At 35.4% G+C, this 18,164-nt stretch overlaps 2 protein-coding genes and 1 pseudogene across 2 annotated transcripts in view; 1 reads left to right on the plus strand and 2 right to left on the minus strand.

The window, feature by feature from the left end:
* Positions 1 to 1,569: 1,569 nt before the first annotated feature.
* On the minus strand, positions 1,570 to 10,322 carry LOC107757973 (negative elongation factor B-like). The gene is made up of 13 exons (XM_016575585.1): positions 10,053 to 10,322; positions 8,428 to 8,588; positions 8,261 to 8,360; positions 7,837 to 8,067; positions 6,456 to 6,641; positions 5,884 to 5,996; positions 5,681 to 5,783; positions 4,431 to 4,526; positions 4,194 to 4,336; positions 4,001 to 4,107; positions 3,771 to 3,912; positions 3,515 to 3,623; positions 1,570 to 2,103 (listed from the first exon to the last, which is right to left on the minus strand). Exons 1-13 carry the CDS (start codon positions 10,152 to 10,154, stop codon positions 1,954 to 1,956), a joined length of 1,743 nt encoding a protein of 580 aa, XP_016431071.1. The 5' UTR covers positions 10,155 to 10,322; the 3' UTR covers positions 1,570 to 1,953.
* Positions 10,323 to 11,421: 1,099 nt separating this feature from the next.
* On the minus strand, positions 11,422 to 13,822 carry LOC107757962 (ectonucleoside triphosphate diphosphohydrolase 2-like; annotated as a pseudogene).
* A 1,061-nt stretch (positions 13,823 to 14,883) lies between these two features.
* The window catches only part of LOC107757963 (DNA (cytosine-5)-methyltransferase 3B-like), a 7,259-nt gene continuing 3,978 nt past the window's right edge, over positions 14,884 to 18,164 (plus strand). The window contains exon 1 of the mRNA XM_016575573.1: positions 14,884 to 15,325. Coding sequence (XP_016431059.1) covers positions 14,884 to 15,325 — 442 coding nt within the window. The remainder of the gene's footprint in view (positions 15,326 to 18,164) is intronic.

Genomic DNA, 18,164 nt, shown 5'->3' on the forward strand with positions numbered 1-18,164 from the left:
CATCACCTCATCAGCAGTCCAGAAGATTGACTCAAAGGCTGCTAACAACTACATCCGGAAGCGACTGGGCCTTCCCCGATGTCTGTCAAACACAGCCCTATTTGGAAGAAACGACCTGAGGCTCCCAGTGAAATCCATCAAGCTTGGGCCACATTTTTGAACAGAGTAGCGAGGAAAATTTTGACAGGTCAGGTGTCAGAAGAGAAAATGTTGTCAGCATATGAAAATATTTTGCAGAAAGAGTCCATGGAACACGCCTTGAGCAGCTGTAACATTTGACGAATAATGAAATGAGGCAGCCTTGGTGCTGCGAGGCAAGTATGATGTTGTCCGAACTGACAGAACAGGGACGAGTAGACTGAACTACCAGGACATCTGAGACTTGCAAACTAGATGGTAACACAGGAACTACTTACAAAATTAACAAGCTTTTAAATTTTCATATGTTTAAATGTCTGAGACCATATTGAAAATCTGTGAAGTTCTTTTATTTTAAAACGCTTATAAATCTGAAGTTGAAGAATGTAATGCAAATAAACATTGTGACATAAAATAATTAAGAGCTTCTGTTAAAATATGTGACCTAAATGCTCTTCTAATGAAGAGTGATTGCTTGGGATGGGAAAAGGTGTCACAACAACCGCTGCATAGAGAGTAAAACAGGCTTTTTTAACTGAAGTAAAAAGAGGAAGAGTTCATCATCTCTGTGGGCGCTTGGTGTCTTCTCGGTTTTAAAAGTGGGCATATATATTTTTGCAATTCCTATTTATTTTAACCAGTGCTTTTATGAGATAAACACTTTTAGCAGTGTGGGGAAGATTTTAAATATTGTTGCGATTATTTTATTTCCCATAGGAAAACACCATACACCATAACAATTTCCACTAGGTGATGACTGGCAAAATCCAACTGAATGCTATATATGCCAATAGAGGAAAAAAACCTAATAGTTAACTAATAAAAAATGATGTTATGTCTAAATATGCAAATCATTATCACATTTAAAATACTCTTATTTGCATAAAACAGAATCTAAACATTGGATGAAGCCAGGTTTAAAATATTCATTTAAAAAAAAAAAAAGAAGTTTGTAAGTGCTAAGCATAACTCAACTGTAGAAATTTCCCATGACTTTTTCTATAATTTTTAAAAACTGTACAAATATTCATGACACTTCCAGGCCAGGAAATCACTTTTTAATATTACATATTTCCTTTATCTTTCTATGTAAAAAGTTGTATTACATGACAAAGATTGTATCAGTTATTGAGTATGTATTTTGCATATTGTTACATTTTTTTTAATCATTATTTTTATTAATGATAATAATAATACTTTGTACTTTACTAATAATAATAATACTTTGTACTTATCCATTTAGTTGCAGGTGCCAGACAGCAGTTTGCTTGCAGAAAGAGAGGCCGCCAATCTTCTGAATGGTAGTGTTTTGCGATTGAGTGTGTTGTGTCTTGTAGCCATGTCTGGCTTGGACACAGTATTGGGCAAAAAAAATAAAAATCTAATCAGTTAAGTTTAATGCATCTAAACACTCCAAAATCGAAGACTGTAAACTTTCTAACCCATTATTTTATTTACACTAGAGCTTGTCACTGACACAATTCAAAGCAAAACACATTCAACCATGAAATGCTGTACATAAGACATTATATTTGAAGTCATTCAACAATGAAACAAGTCTACATTTTCTTAAAAGAAGCATATAAATGGAAAAAGAGCCGAGCCAACAAAATTGCACATTGGAAAAGGCTTTTAAAATGACCTTTAAAAAAAAAGAAGAAAAGAAAAAAAAAGAAACACATTAACTCATATAACCAGCACGGTTCCATTTTACACACGATCAGGTCAGTCTCTATGGCATCAGAGTTGTTGTCTATGCCCATGTGAACATGATTGCTGTTGCTGCTCTCTAGAGGCTGTGGCGCCCAGTCTCCCTCAAAGAGGGGTTTTGGGGGTGGAGGGCACAGCGACAGGGTGAAGGCCGAGATCCAGAGAAGGGGCTTCCTCTGGTTCCAGGGGGCTTTTCTTAGAAGCTTCGAGCTTCTCCTTCAACAGGGTGTAAAGTTCCTTCACTGACTCACTGCTCTGTAATAACATCAATTCAAATTTGGTTACTTTATGAAATGTCAGTATAAGAGAAACAGTACAGAGAGGAACAGAGAATACTTTTATCATCTTTGAACAGAAGTGGATGAGGTGCCATCTAGCGACCTTTCAAGTCAACATTAAAACAAAACTGACTCCATTTCTTAATCTGGTCTTTTGAATGAGTCATCACTGCAGGTTGTTTGAAAGGGAAAAAAATGTTTTTGGTAATCTTTAATCAAAGTGAAGTGACTTAAACGGTCACTACTGTGATATTGAATGATGGTTACTTAATGGTATATGCTTCTGCTGAAAAACTATCAACCTCCATTATTTCAACTTATTTTTTTGTGTTCAGCTGCAGAATTCCTGGTGAAAAACGACATTACCCATGATTCTGCTAAGAAATCTCAACCAATCAGAGAATCGTGACAAACAAATTGCGCCAAATGAACCAGCCACTGCAAATAATGTCAGTTTCCCTATGCTCTCAAAACGATTAAAATATTTTTATAGAAATATAAATATAATTAAATCTAAATATATTTGTATGAATGATATGCATACCTTGCAATAAACTTAAAATATATATTTTTTTTCTATAATTTTCTATATATAATCAAAGTTTGTAATGTTTTTAGTCTGCTCATATCTGGTTGGTTTGGTCCATGTCTTATAAATTTTTTTTGTAAAAGTCTGTATAGTATTTTTTTTATAATCCCTTAATCTGGTCTTTTGAATGAGTCATCACTGCAGGTTGTTTGAAAGGAAAAAAAAAAGTTTTTGGTAATCTTTAATCAAAGTGAAGTGACTTAAACAGCCACTACTGTGATATTGAATGATGGTTAATTAATGGTATATGCTTCTGCTGAAAAACTATCAACCTCCATTATTTCAACTTATTTTTTTGTGTTCAGCTGCAGAATTCCTGGTGAAAAACGACATTACCCATGATTCTGCTAAGAAATCTCTACCAATCAGAGAATCGTGACAAACAAATTGCGCCAAATGAACCAGCCACTGCAAATAATGTCAGTTTCCCTATGCTCTCAAAACGATTAAAATATTTTTATAGAAATATAAATATAATTAAATCTAAATATATTTGTATGAATGATATGCATACCTTGCAATAAACTTAAAATATATATTTTTTTTCTATAATTTTCTATATATAATCAAAGTTTGTAATGTTTTTAGTCTGCTCATATCTGGTTGGTTTGGTCCATGTCTTATAAATTTTTTTTGTAAAAGTCTGTATAGTATTTTTTTTATAATCCCTATGGGAAAAATATTTCCCAGAACTAAGGCCACTGAAAAAGTGGACAGACATTGTTGCATTAACATTAATAGCTACAGCGATTTAGGCGTTGTTTTAGCAAATTCACATTCAGTCTGTTTCCTTAAATACCTGTTTTGGTGGTTCAAGCGTCTTCATTAAGGTCTCCATGTAGGACGCCAGTACCTTCTGATGGAGATGATTCAATAAGCGAAGACAGTGTCTGTGAACATTCTCCTTACTGCAAAAAATGAGAGCAAAAAACATAGAACTGTGGTGAACTGAGCCACTCTATTAACCTTGATTTTAATCCTACTAATTAATATTTTTCTCTCCAGCACTAAAGAATTTGCACTATTTGATGCAATTAAAAAAAGATAATACAGACCTAGAGAAAGATGTGAGGAGGAAGTTATCAAAGACAGCAGTACAGAACTCCTCTGATCCAAATTCGTCAGAGAGCAGAGTCAGATAGCCAGTGAGAAGATGAAGAAAGATGTCTCCGAATGCCATGTCATTATAGGTATCAACTGCACAAACACACACACAAAGTGATCAGTCTCTGTGAGGCTTTGACTTGTGGCTCCATTAATCCAAAGTATCTGACAGGAGTCTCACCCAGTGCAGGCAGAAGCCGCTGTAAAGCATTTTTATTCCTCTGCTTAGCGATATGAAGCACATAATAAAGACCGATCTCACACGCCACCCTGTTCTCCTGTACATACCTAGACAAGACAGAAACACCATCCATTTTAGAAAAGTGAGCGTTTGCTGAATATATTGAGCTGAGGAGCATTCCTAATGCAGATACCTGGAAAAGGTTTCAGGCAGGGTGGTGGGGTACGTGAGAGAGCTTTTCTCCTCACTTGGCAGTTTCTGCTCCACAGTGAACGTGTAGTCATCCACCACTATTGACATCATGGCAGGCAGAAAGCGTGTTACCACCTCCAAATCCTGATGGTGAACAAGACCAGTCTTGAGCAATTGTTCAAACCCATTTCAAATGTTAGATTATGGTGTATTGAAGAATGCTAAGAGTTAATCTGACCATTCGGGGCTCTTTAAAAACCTGGCTGTCAATCATATCCCAGGCACCCTGGCCAAGAGAAAGCATCCGCAGCAGGAGGAGAAGGTCAGGGCTGTCCTGTACATGAACACAGCGATTTCATAGCATGAATAGGACAGCAGTGTTATACTATTATAGTATGTATTGATATTTAGTAAAGTTGTTATATGCTTTATTATTTTTTTATATTTCCATTTATATTTAATTTACTTTTATTTCAGTTTTGTATAACATCTTTATTGAATTTATACAGTTTACAATTTGAACTCTCAAATTAAACAAACCCCAGGCAATGTAGAAAATAAGTTAATTAATGAATTTATTGTAATATGTTATAAAAGATAAGAATAAATAAATGAATAAATACATAACACTTAAAATATAAAATTATTTCAGTTTTAGCAATTTTAGCACTTAAACTTATTTTGGTTAGCTGCCAATAAAACATTACTAATTTTAAGGTTTTCATCTAATATGTGACCCTGGACCACAAAACCAGTCATAAGGGTCAGTTTTCTGAAACTGAGATTTATACATCATCTGAACGCTGAATAAATATGCTTGATGTATGGTTTGTTAGGATAAGACAATATTTGGCCGAGATACAACTATTGAAAATCTGGAATCTGGGGGTGCAAAAAAATCTAACTATTGAGAAAATCGCCTTTAAAGTCGTCCAAATGAAGCTCTTAGCAATGCATATTACTAATCAAAATTTAAGTTTTGATCATTTACAGTAGGAAATTTACAAAATATCTTCATGGAACATGAGCTTTACTTAATATCCTAATGATTTTTGGCATAAAAGAAAAATCGACCCATACAATGTATTTTTGGCTATTGCTACAAATATACCCAAAAGCGACCTTTAAAGTCGTCCAAATGAAACTTTTAGCAATGCATATTACTAATCAAAATTTAAGTTTTGATCATTTACAGTAGGAAATTTACAAAATATCTTCATGGAACATGAGCTTTACTTAATATCCTAATGATTTTTGGCATAAAAGAAAACTCGATAATTTTGACCCATACAATGTTTTTTTGGCTATTGCTAAAAATATACCCAAGCGATTTAAGACTGGTTTTGTGGTCCAGGGTCACATATTTATGTTACTTAATTTCAGCTTTATTTCAATTATCAAAAACTACTTTTAATAGTTTTAGTTAACAACAACAACACAAAAGATGTCTACTATAATCTAAAAGCAACTATGAGCTGGAGTTCTTACTCTGGGCAGGGCGTCCTGGCTCAATAGCTCTTGAAGGTTCCTCACGGTACTCAACACTAGTGTGTTACAGGCAAATGGGTCACATAGGATCATAGACAGGTCACTGTGAAAAACAGAGACAGAGAGTGTTACATTTTTTAAGTTTTATGGGTTTATTGTATGCTATGATGCCTCGTTTCTGTATGGATATGTGAATCTTGTACCCTAAGACTTGCTCCTGCCCTTTCTTCACCCCATCCAGGAAGCCTTGTAACTCTCGAGCCCGTTTAGCATCCACAAACTTTTCCCTGATGCAGGCATCCAAACACCAAGAAAACTGCAAAAGGATGAGAGCAAAGATACATGTTTTGCATCTTTTTGAATCTGTTTGAAAGTGGTCGCCCTAATGGTACATGATCACACACTGCAATAGTTTCAAACAGCTTTTAATTGTTTTAATTTCTAAACGATCAAAAAATGGCTTCAAAGTCTGACTTCCAGAAAGTGTTCAGTTCCCGTACCTTTTTGTAACAGTTATTTAGGTCATTTTGTACAAACATGATAAATGGAAGGCCCCTTCAAATGGTGCTCAATAATCATGAAGTTGCAGTTGAAAAGGTGTGTTGGCTAGAACTAGGGCTGGGCAAAAAAAACCGATTTTTCGATATATCGTTTTTTAAAATGTGGTCGATTCAATTTCGATTCTCAAAGGCCACGAATCGATTTTTTTCAATATTTATTTCCACAAACATTGAACATAAGATTTACGAAAACAGACAGGAAACTGGTTCCACACCTTGTGACAGGGGTCGACTGAACAGATTTCGCTGATGTCGAGGTCATGAAGGGACATGAGCAGCTCGGCTCGCAGGGTGCAGTAGTGTACGTTCCGTGTGCGCAGGAATAGCGTCCGCAGGAACTGTAGTACCATATCATAGAGCTTCACATTCTTTCCAATCATTTGAGTCAGCTTCAACACCACCTGACAGAAAAAGAAAAAAAAAATCAGTTGTTTGTTGTTCCACTGCAACATAATCACCAAAATCCAAATGAAAAAAAATTGCAAATTAAAATTATTTCAGTATTTTATAAAAATAAATAAAAATAAAGAATAAATAAATAGGAATAACATTAAAGCAACCTTACAATACCATTGACACAACATTACATTTACATTACATAAAAACTAACATTAGAACGTTAAAATTAGAGGAACAATGATTAACGTTAACATTGATACAACATTACATGAACATTAACTTATGCTATTCACATTCAAAATTCATCTTAAAATGTCTTAATTTTTTACTTTTTAGGTATGCATGTATTGTTAGAAAATAACAATACATGTTCATTGTTGTGAAGATTTTTTTGGAATGGTTTAAAGGGGTCCTATTATGCTCTTTTACAAAGTCTTGATTTTGTTTTGGGGGTGTACTAGAACAGGCTCTCATACTAGGTTGCTCGAAAAACACATTATTTTTCACATATTTTACATTATTACAACACCTCTCTCCCCAGTATGGCATGAACGGCTTGAATAGTTCCTGTATCAAATGAAGGCTTCTGAAATACGAAATGTGCTGTGATTGGTTAGCTGGGCCAGTGTGTGTTGTGATTGGTTTTCGTATGCCTTGGGAAAGCTAACGTGTTCCGACATAGTGATAACACTCGTTGCCTTCTCTAGTGCAGCTCAACCAGGTCTCGTCCCATTCGTCGATATTTGTGATATCATAAATCCCGGAAAATATGCGTTGTAGTCCAAACGAGTCGTTCGTTGTAGTTTTTGAAAATTGATTTCTGTTAAATAAAATATCTCCTTTTGAAGTGGACTTTGAGCTTTGTAACTTTGCAGATCTTTTTTATGCTCAAACAGCAACATTACAGACTAACTAAAGTTGAAAAAGTGAAAAAGCATAAAAGAACCCATTTAATAATGTTTTTAATGTTTTAGAATTTCATAAAGAGAAACATTACATTAATAATGACAGTTCTGAAATTGAATGATAAGATTAATGATCTAAACGGTCAAATTTAGATTGGCCCATTATGCTTTAGTATAAGCATACTATAATATAGACACCATATCTAATTGGGCAGCTTACAGTTATAACTAAACACCTCAATGTATTAATACACTGACTAATTCTAAGAAAAAAAAAACACCTGGCACTTACTTCACCCTGTCGCCGTGTTTTGGGTGAAGGACTGAAAAAGTTGTGAAGGACGGAGAGGTCACTGCTGAAAAGAGCCGCTTCCTTCTCCACAATATACTGTTTCAATAGAGGAGACACCTCGTCCCCGAAAAGAGCCTGATTATCTTGCCAAATCTGCCGTTTCACCTCCACTGCGCAGACTTTGTACAGCTCTTTATCAGCCATCACCTGCTTCAGCTTCTTCTCAGGTACCTGCATGAGAGTCCAAACAGACTGTCACTGTTATACTAAATGCACTGTTATAAAAACTATAATTATAAACTTCACAAAAAATAACAAAATAGATTGCACACCTAAGGCTGAAATTATCTGCAAAATAAGGTTTGAAATATATCGGACACCTAAGCACCATAGTAATAGGTCATTGCAGAGAACACATTCAAACCTTCTGCAGATGTTTCAGCACTTGCATGACAATGGGCTGTATGGATGGCATCTTCACCAATGGGAAGCTTTTCTCAAGAAGTTCTTCCAGCTTTATGTATCTGTGTGAATTTAAGGGATGTATTAGTATGATTTAAAAAATGGTTCGAAATCAAACTTTCCATTCACCTGTCCTCATCCTTGCCCTCTGCAATGGTGGCAACACGCTCCATCAGCTTTTCTCGAAGTTCATCAAAGACTGACTGATGAAACTCCAGCCGTGGAGTCCCGTGAAGGTCCAGGAAAGGCAATGCGGACTGTAGGGTTGGCAACAATATGCCATTTTCCATCTGTGAATGACAATACAGTTATAATAAAAACACAGCAAGATAAAGCACAAGATGATTTTTATTATACGCAAAACAAACTAGCATCTTTTTTTTTATAGATCAGCAATTGTTACTAGTACTTATTTTGTATTACTAAGGAACCAAATAGTACCTAGTATCTGTTTCAATTTTACTAGTAACTATTCATTAAATGTTACTACTTATTAATAGTAGATTAGTAGATAATTAGTAGATTAGTAGTTACAGTATCTACCTTTTCAATTCTGATATATTACAATACTAATACTTATTATTTTGATGCTAGTTACTATCCCAAAAGCAACAAATAAGTTGTTCATTGTTACCAGTCTCAAACTCAATGTACACTTTACCATACTTAAAAAAAAAAAAGAGTACTATTTATGGAAATAATATACTTTAAAAGAATATACCTGGATATGTTTTCAGACACTTAATTGCAATGAAACTGCAATTAGTTGAACTGAAGACTGATTTTTTTACCAAATGAAGTAGCACTTAGGTATATATATTTTTTTATGAAATTTCCTAATAACTGTCTGTGAAATACAGTTTAAGTGCACTGTCAAATGTACCAAATAGCATTTATGGTAAACTCAAAAATACTTTCATTTCTGTGGAAACTATGCACTTGTCATGTATTTAAATATATTAATGATGAAGTTGCAATTTAGCACATTTAAAATATATTAAGTTAATATTATTAATTTAATATAAAAATGTAAGTTAATTAATATTATTAACTTTAAATATACGACCAAATAACACACTACAGTTAATTATGTGCAGACAATGTTACATGTTAGACAACACATCAAATTAAGTGTACTTCTTTAAAGCATGACAAGATTATAAAAAAATATTTAAAACATACTTTAAAGTAAAACTTTTAATTTGACATTATTACAAAACAATTTTTTAAAGTGTACTTAAGTGTGTTAAGAAATTGAGTTAGTAAAGTGTACAGTAAGTACAATTAAATGGCCTTTTATTTCATTAATATTATATTATCTGCAAGTACAGTTTTTTTTTTAAATATACGTTTAAGATTTAAACTGCACGTCTAATAAGCACTCTTCTTTTTCACAAGGGTATTCACTGGGTATTAGTACTTATTCCTTAGTTCTTAGTAATCAGTAAAGCTACAATTAGACACTAGAAAAGAGAATATTGGATTACTTACTAATAATTAAAATCAGTACTAGTAACATAATAGATATTAGTTAGTTAGCTCAAATTAATAACCGTTTAATCGTCTGGTCATAGGCTGTCATATGACAAGTCACACTGCAAGCGAGGCAAGAAACTAGATCCCTCCCATTATAATCAATGAAGATGACTGCTGCATGCGAGCGAAATTCTTAATGCCTAATGCAAGACATTTGAAGACTGTGACTGTTTTAATTTAGAGAAAGAGACACATATCCAAGTGTATTAAGCGCTAACCTGAAACTGGTCGATGGCTTTCAGGGGTTCCGTACAGTTAGTCAGCGTTTCTTTAAGATCTTCTCCATTGGATATTCCCAGCTCCGGTAACCCTGCAAACATTTTGAGTCGCTGTCTCTATTTTAACTGCACTATCAAAACGAAATCAAATGCATTGACAGCAGAAATCCAACAGATGTTGGCTAGATTTGCATTGTTCGCACACTTCCTATTCCTAACTGTGCAACCTCGTCAACAGACTCTTGTTTCTGATCCATCGTAATAAGTTCCGCCTCAGGAATGTTCCTAGCCTGTCATGCGCTAAAGGGCCCACAATTCTCTAGCATTGCGCTGTAGGCTGCATGTGTCTACTAAAATGCCCTCATCATTGAAAACCAGTATTAAAAGATTCTAGAGTTTCCAAAACGGTGAACATCTGTGATTTAAATGTTTTGCTTGTAAAAATCATTTAAATGAAAAATTCAACATGACCTTTGCGATAATACACTTTATTTATAAAAAAATTCAGTTTAATAAAATACAGTTTAATAAAATTCTGACTCTTGGACAAAATAAAATAAAATATGAAATTAAAAATAAAATAAAATTCATAATAAACAATTAACAAGGATTGTGTTCAGGATTGAGGATCAGAAACTAAGAGGTTTATGCAACAGTGGATGGCTAAAAAAAAGAAATATTTCCTGGTTATAAATTTCCACACTCCCCAAAGTCATTAAGAAGTGGAGGAAGTGCAAGGCAATTTAAAGGGGTCATATGATGTGATTTCAAGTTTTCCTTTCTCTTTGGAGTGTTACAAGCTCTTGGTGCATAAAGAAGATCTGTAAAGTTGTAAAGACTAAAGTCTCAAATCCAAAGAGATATTCTTTATCAAAGCTTACAAAAACGCATCGATTCGCTACAGGAGGACTTTGTTAACCCCCAGAGCCGTGTGAGACACTGTTTTTATGGATGGGCGCTTTTTATTTCACTTCTTTTGGACTGATGCACTGCAACACCCGCTGAGTGCCATTAAACAGCTTGAAAGGTCAAAGACAATTTTTAATATAACTCCGACTGGAATCGTCTGAAAGAAGAAAGTCATATACACCTAGGATGACTTGAGGGTGAGTGATTTATGGACTAATTTTCATTTTTGGGTGAACTAACCCTTTAAGTGCATTGAATAAATTAAACAGTGTCAGACATATTAATGTCAGTTTAAAACTTAACATACATCTTCATGAATTCCACATCAATTTTACAGCGAATTACAAGACACGTTTTTTTTGTTTTTTTTTAGTCAATACAAAAGTTTATACTTTTTCATATACTGCATATAGCCTACTTATTGCTTATCCCAACAGAAAATATCTTTAGTGCATAATGATCAACGACATAATTTAGTGCCATTCTTTTGGTAGATTTGCAGCAGAAAAAATATAGACGCAATAAGAAGAGCTGAAAAGAGGAAGAGGGCTGCGCGCCAGGAATCTAGGCGCAGGGTTTTTCTAACAAACACATTTTCAGCAGGCAGCAAGTTGCTTAAACTTAGCATGTAGCCAAGGGACCAGCTGACAGAAGTGTCTGCAGCCTGCAAACCAAAGTAACAAGTTGAAATTGGCTTGACAGGATATGATAACTATAGTTTAAAACTGCATATAGAGCTTTCTTCCTGAGGGCTTACTTTCTCTTGAAAGGAGATGTGTGGGAAGGAGAGATCACTGAAGCCATATCCAGTTATCAGGAGCACCTGCAGAAGGATGGAATCTGCACAGTATTCTCTCAAATGGTCCCCTCATCAGGAAACTTATTTTGCATCTGAGAGAGATGAAGTTAAAAAGAGATATTGCCTGGGGGAATATTTAAAATTTCATCACATTTAAGTTTAATTAAAAACTAGGCTTAGAAATTGCTAGCTCTGACAAGTCTGGTAAAACACTTGACAGTGGTGGATTGAATTTCACAAACAGCTAAAACAGCTTAAATATCGAATCAGTTGTTAATGATTGAATCAAACAATGCATAGTGAACATATTGAATATCTTTTCATAGAGGAAAAAATGCACGTTCTCCTAATCGATTGTTGTAGAATGTTCTTGAATGTTTTATTGTCAATTACTGATAAGAAACTCATCTTAAAATTGCAGGGCTCGAAATTAGATTCACCTCCTGAAAGCTCATGTTGCAGACAACACGGACAGCATCCTCTAAATGTGCTGGAGATGTGATGGTGATGCCTGCAGCTTTCTGGAGGAACAAATGAGTGTAGAAAAAAGCAGAAAACGCCTGCGCCAAAGAAAAAGAGAGTTTAGCTACTGTGCCTTATTAATGAAATGTACAAAGTGGTTAGACGAAAAGATTATCACAACAAACACATAAAAGGGATTTTTAATCTAATGACAATGTAGTGTATCTAGGGATTTAAAGCATTTAACAGTTTGCAGTGTTTGATTCACTAAGAAGGATTGACGAATTAGTAATTCGTTAGAGAATCGAAATACAGCTGTGCTGTTTGTGATTCGCTAAAAACAACTGACTCATTAGAGTCATTCATTAGGGAATCAGTTTACATTTGTTGCATGTTTTTGATTTACTAAAACGAATCGGCTCGCTTGACAGAAATATATTTTAGTACAATGTTTCGTCTGCATGAGAGGAAGAATGCAGGAGCAAACTTTAACGGAACTGAAAGTGATTTGGTTTAGTTATTTTTTCATGGATCTGTGTATTTTAAGTCATTAAAGAGCATATTTTAAACAATACAGTGCAACTGAATGCATGAAAATGTTTAAATGTTCCATATTAAGCACTCTAGAAACTCATACCATAAAGTTTCCAGTAATGTTGGGCTGGAAGACTCCATCAAAGGAGCATCTGGAATAAGAACATTTGTTTAAAAGAGAAGAGACGAGAAACATTTCCAAGGCATTGATCGTAGTTTCCTGTGCCTTTGATTTGCAGGTCATCATCAGGTTTATAGGGAGTTTGTCTTTTATTGCATGGAGTATCAAACACACTGCTCAGCTTTATGGAGTCACTGTGACTCGCAGGATAGCAGGGGTGAACTATGGAGCGGTCTGAACCCTGAGTCTATAAGACACATAAAGAAAAAGAAAACATCAGAAATTACTCTCTAAGTACTATCAAACCAGTTAATCAGCTTGTCTGATGATCGTTTAGATGAAAGGTTTGCACTTAACCTTCATCAGAAGTGCCAGCAGTCTGAGTAACACCTGGTCTCTCCCATAACACAGAAAGCTCTGAGTGTAAATCTGATAGTCTCGTCCGTACAGCCGCAGTTTCATCAGATTGTCCTTGTTCTCCACCGTCTGTTTTGTTTCAAAGGTGATCTGAGTTGAAGCTCCACCAAAGTCCAGAGCACCAACCGTGTCTCTGCCTGGAGACAGCCATTGACCCACAAAACTATACTAGAGAAATAAAGGACAAGAAAGAGAGAGTGTACATAAAATCAAATGGCATTATCTATAAATTAGTCTCTGGAATATTTATTACTTCAGCCCTTACCTTAGTAAATTTCTCAAGCAGGTAGTTGACTGTGACCCATCCATAAGCCTTCTTCCACTTCTTGTCCACTTAAGATGGTGGCCCCTTTGAAGCTAAATGGGTAGGTCTTCAGTTTGTCTCTCACTTCCTTCAAAACCTCATCTGATTCTTTTGGTTTAGAAATACTGAGTGAAATGACAAATACATATATTTGTTATCTATGATTCATTGTGTAGCATTCCACTCAGCACAATCTTGTATAAACATGTGATGTGAAACAGCATTGTTGTACAATTTATTGTTATTGTAACAGTGGACATTGAGAAAAGTTATAAATATAAAAAATATTTGAGAAAAAAGACTACGAGCTGCTCCTCCTCTGTTACCTGCATAACTGGAGACCTGTGTAAAAGAGAGGGAAAATAAATAAAAAGGTAGTTTGAAAATGTAACTGAATGCTAAGTGTAAAACTGAGCTAAATATTATTTTGTACAGTATGTATGTATTTATTTATTTATTTATTTTATTTTTTGACACTTTCGTAGGAAAGTAGAAAGTTGTCAGGAAATCAATGGAAAGAAAAAGAAAATGGGGCAAAGACACAGTGCAAGCTGGTATATTATAAAAAGGCTTTGTCTATAATCTCATTTACATTCATGCAGATGTGTTGACCTGGAGCCATGTCCAAATGATAATAACAGAAGCATAACAATGAGACAAAAGGCAAGAACAAATTCAGTATTGGGGAGGGAATTATATTAAAGTTAAATGTCTGAATTTATTCTTTGAATTCTGCAATATCTGAGTCACTTTCCCTAAAAAGGATTTAAATGAAAATTGTGTTCTGAATTATATAGAATTATACACAGATGTTAGTGATCTCACACTATTTGTCATACTTACTATAGAGCGAACCGCTCTACTGAGGACGCTATCTCCACCCTGCTCCACCTCACACTGACACACCTGGAGAACAAGAACACCTACGCCAGGATCTTACTAATTGACTTCAGCTCAGCATTTAATAGAATCTTGCTTCAACAACTGGTGGAAAAGTTGTTGCTGCGGTCTGGATTCAGGAGTGGTGAACATTCTGACAGAGAAACGACAGACAGTCAGAGTTGGCAGTTTAACATATAAAACAATAACTGTGAGCACAGGTACGCCACAAGGGTGTGTTCTGAGTCCTTTATTGTTCACGCTGCTGACATATGACTGTACTGCCAGTTTTAACAGCAACCATGTCATCAAGTTCGCAGATGATACCATTTTTGTCGGCCTTATTACCAATAATGATGAGTTGGCATACAGGAAAGAGGTGGAGAAACTCACAGTCTGGTGCACTATGCACAACTTGGCCCTCAATACCAACAAGACAAAGGAGATGGTCATAGACTTCAGGAGGGTTAGCCAACATCACCATCGCCCTCTAACCATAAACAGCTCTGTGGTGGAGAGGATCCAAAGCACCAAGTTTCTGGGGATCCATCTGACAGACAAGCTGACTACCAGAGACAACACTTCAGCTGTCATCAAGAAGGCCCAACAATGCCTTCACTTTCTTCGCAGACTGAAGAAGGTGGAACTTTCCATCCCAGCCATGACCCTGTTTTACAGAGGGACAGTTGAGAGCCTGCTAACCTACTCTATCCCGTCCTGGTTCGGCAGCTGTACAGTGGAGGAGAGACACAATCTCAGCCAGATTGTGAGAACAGCCGAGAAAATTATTGGTGTCTCATTGCCACTGCTACAGGACATCTACACAGAGCGCTATGTGCGGAGAGCTGGTGGCATCCTGAAGGACTGCACACATCCATTTTATGGATTGTTTACATTGATGCAGTCAGGAAAAAGTTACTGCAGCATAAAAACCAGAACAACTTGGCAGTTAAATAGCTTTCTTCCTACAGCAATCAGGCTGCTAAATCAGAGTTCGTGACTTTATTGTGGTTACTTTTTTTTAACACATTCAGAGTACTTTAAATAATTTTACTAAAATTTACTAGAAATGTTTTTTTTGTTTTTTTACTGAAATATCTGTTTTTATAATGCACTGAACTGCAAGCTGTGGACGTGTGAAACACAATTTCGTTTCTATGTGACATATAGAAATGTCAAATAAAGCATCTATCTACTATCTACTCACCTTTGGCATGACACTCGCTGTGTTGACTGACTATGCCGGTACCGTTCTGCTAGTCTGCTGGCCATTTGTAGATGAACATAGAAGTATGAGAGGATCCAGCATCCAGGACTATTCTATTCCATACTAAAAACAAACAAAACAGAAGCCAAAACTGAAGCTAGGCTAAAAAACTATTCAAAAACGTTTCACTGTGTAATTAGAGATGGCACTCATATTTAATGACTAAATAATAAATGCATGAAAATATAACTTGTCTTTAAGTCAACTGTTCTTTCAAATCAATTAGATTTTTCTTCTTATTTAATAAGAGCTTTCACAAGAATCTATTTAATGTTTCTGATCTATTTATGGCAGGAGCAACAGCAATCATTATTCAGAAGCAACAAGTTGGACTGTCATTAAAGTTGGCAGTTGACATTCAATGGCTGCCTGCCACATGCCCGAAAGAGATTCATCTTCATCTTACCAGATAAAGATTTTTTTCTATAATCAAATCTAATCAAAAATTCTCTGTCTGGACAGTCTTGTGTCATCTTCGTCAGATGTTTCACTTATGAACAACAAAAGTGTCATTACCATGAGCTGTACTGGTCCTTTGATGTCTTCAGTGTTGATGACAAGCAGAAGGATGCCTATAAATGAAATAAATAGAGCTGCAATTGTGGTACATATTTGCAATTGCATTGTAATCTACTGTAAACAAAAACTACAATGACATTTGCTGATCGACTGTAGTCAGATTGTAGCCAGGATGTCTTAAAATCTACTGACTTTGACACGTTAACACTGAAGTAAACCAAAAAGTCAGACCTGCTCGGGCATGCAAAACGAATTGCAAAATAAATTTTCAAATTTATATGAAATGTCTAACTGTCAAAGTGTGGATATTTGCTGACTTTATACGGATTGATTTTTGATTGTGTCTTTAAGCTGTAGCATGTGTGCTGATGTTCAGCTTTTGGTAAGTTAATCAGGGTTTTTAAATGGTCCACACAGCTGGTTGTATAAAGTGCAGTGTTGGAAAAGATATAAATACAGCAGCAAAAGCAAAAAAAAAAAAAAAGGTCACTATTTTTGTGCCCTACAAAGGTCTGGATGTGAAGTACAGAGACACAAAACTTCTCAGGCATGCGAACAGACATCAATCTGACACTAGATGGCATCAGAGCAGAGCAAAAAATAAATAAATAAATAAATAAATATGTGTTTTCTATTATTATTGATCAGGAGCCATAGAAACAATATGCATTTGGAAACGCACAATGCATATAAATTGAACATATTCACTGATTTTTTATTTTTTTACACATAAAACACATTCTGCCACTCTGTAAGACTCTATCATTAGGCCAGTGGGTCGCATATTATTCTAAAAGATACAGTAAGTGAATGGGCGACAAACTTGATGAACGAAGAAATGTCTTGGCTGTTGTGACAGAGATTTGTCTGTTTTACCACCAGTTCCCTGGGGATCTCCCTCTCTCCTATATAATCTTCCATATAAGTTATTATATAGTGTTTTGGATTGTAGGAATGATTTAAAAATGGGGAAAAAATGGTCGCATTACAGGAAAGCTATTTATTATATTGCAAAAAAAATTTAGGAGGAAACATAGATATATATAAAAGTGAACGGATTCTGTCCTGTGTTGTTCAGGGGCACAACTGCACATTTGCTGAAAGGCATGCAAGATCATTTTTAAATGGAAAATAAACTGATATGGTTAATCACTGCCCTCTCAAGCAACAACTATGTTGATTGACTTAATGGCTTACAGCAGGGGTCACCAAACTCAGTCCTGGAGGGCCGGTGTCCTGCAGAGTTTAGCTCCAACTTGCCTCAACACACCTGCCTGGAAGTTTCAAGTATACCTAGTAAGACCTTGATTAGCTAGAAAAACAATCTCAGTTTGTTCACTTTATTTTAATGCATTGATTTATTTCCCTTTGACTTTTTCTGTTCTGCGCCCCTTTCCCTCCTCTATTCATTTCGGTCATGTGACTGTGTCTGTGACAGTAATGTCGAAGGGTGAGCTGCTGATATGTACTCACTTGATAATAAATTACATTTTGAACTAATTTAAAATTCTAAACAAAGTTAAATAAAAAGACTTCCTTTCATTGTTTTTGATAAATAAGCTTTTAATTATTTATAACATTTTATTAAAGGGGTCATATGATGCGATTTCAATTTTTCCTTTCTCTTTGGAGTGTTACAAGCTCTTGGTGCATAAAGAAGATCTGTAAAGTTGCAAAAACTAAAGTCTCAAATCCAAAGAGATATTCTTTATAAAAGTTAAGAGTCAACCACGCCTACCTAAAACGGCTCGTTCTAACACACCCCACATACCTACGTCACTATCTGGGAAGAGTTGCATAACGCCGCCCAAATAGTGACGTAGGTATGTGGGGGCGTGTTAGAACGAGCCGTTTTAGGTAGGTGTGGCTGACTCTTAACTTTTATAAAGAATATCTCTTTG

This window comes from Sinocyclocheilus rhinocerous, unplaced genomic scaffold (assembly GCF_001515625.1).
Source record: "Sinocyclocheilus rhinocerous isolate Xijiao unplaced genomic scaffold, SAMN03320098_v1.1 scaffold1948, whole genome shotgun sequence".
Lineage (NCBI taxonomy): Eukaryota > Metazoa > Chordata > Actinopteri > Cypriniformes > Cyprinidae > Sinocyclocheilus > Sinocyclocheilus rhinocerous.

What these genes read in the sequence shown, in the direction of transcription:
- LOC107757973 (XM_016575585.1), bottom strand. Translation starts at nt 10,154, where the DNA reads ATGTTTGCAGGGTTACCGGAGCTGGGAATATCCAATGGAGAAGATCTT. An exon ending in CAGTCGACCCCTGTCACAAG is followed by an intron (nt 5,997 to 6,455) that starts GTGTGGAACCAG and finishes ATCCTTTTGCAG; the next exon opens with TTTTCTTGGTGTTTGGATGC. An exon ending in GCGGCTTCTGCCTGCACTGG is followed by an intron (nt 3,913 to 4,000) that starts GTGAGACTCCTG and finishes GTGTTTGTGCAG; the next exon opens with TTGATACCTATAATGACATG.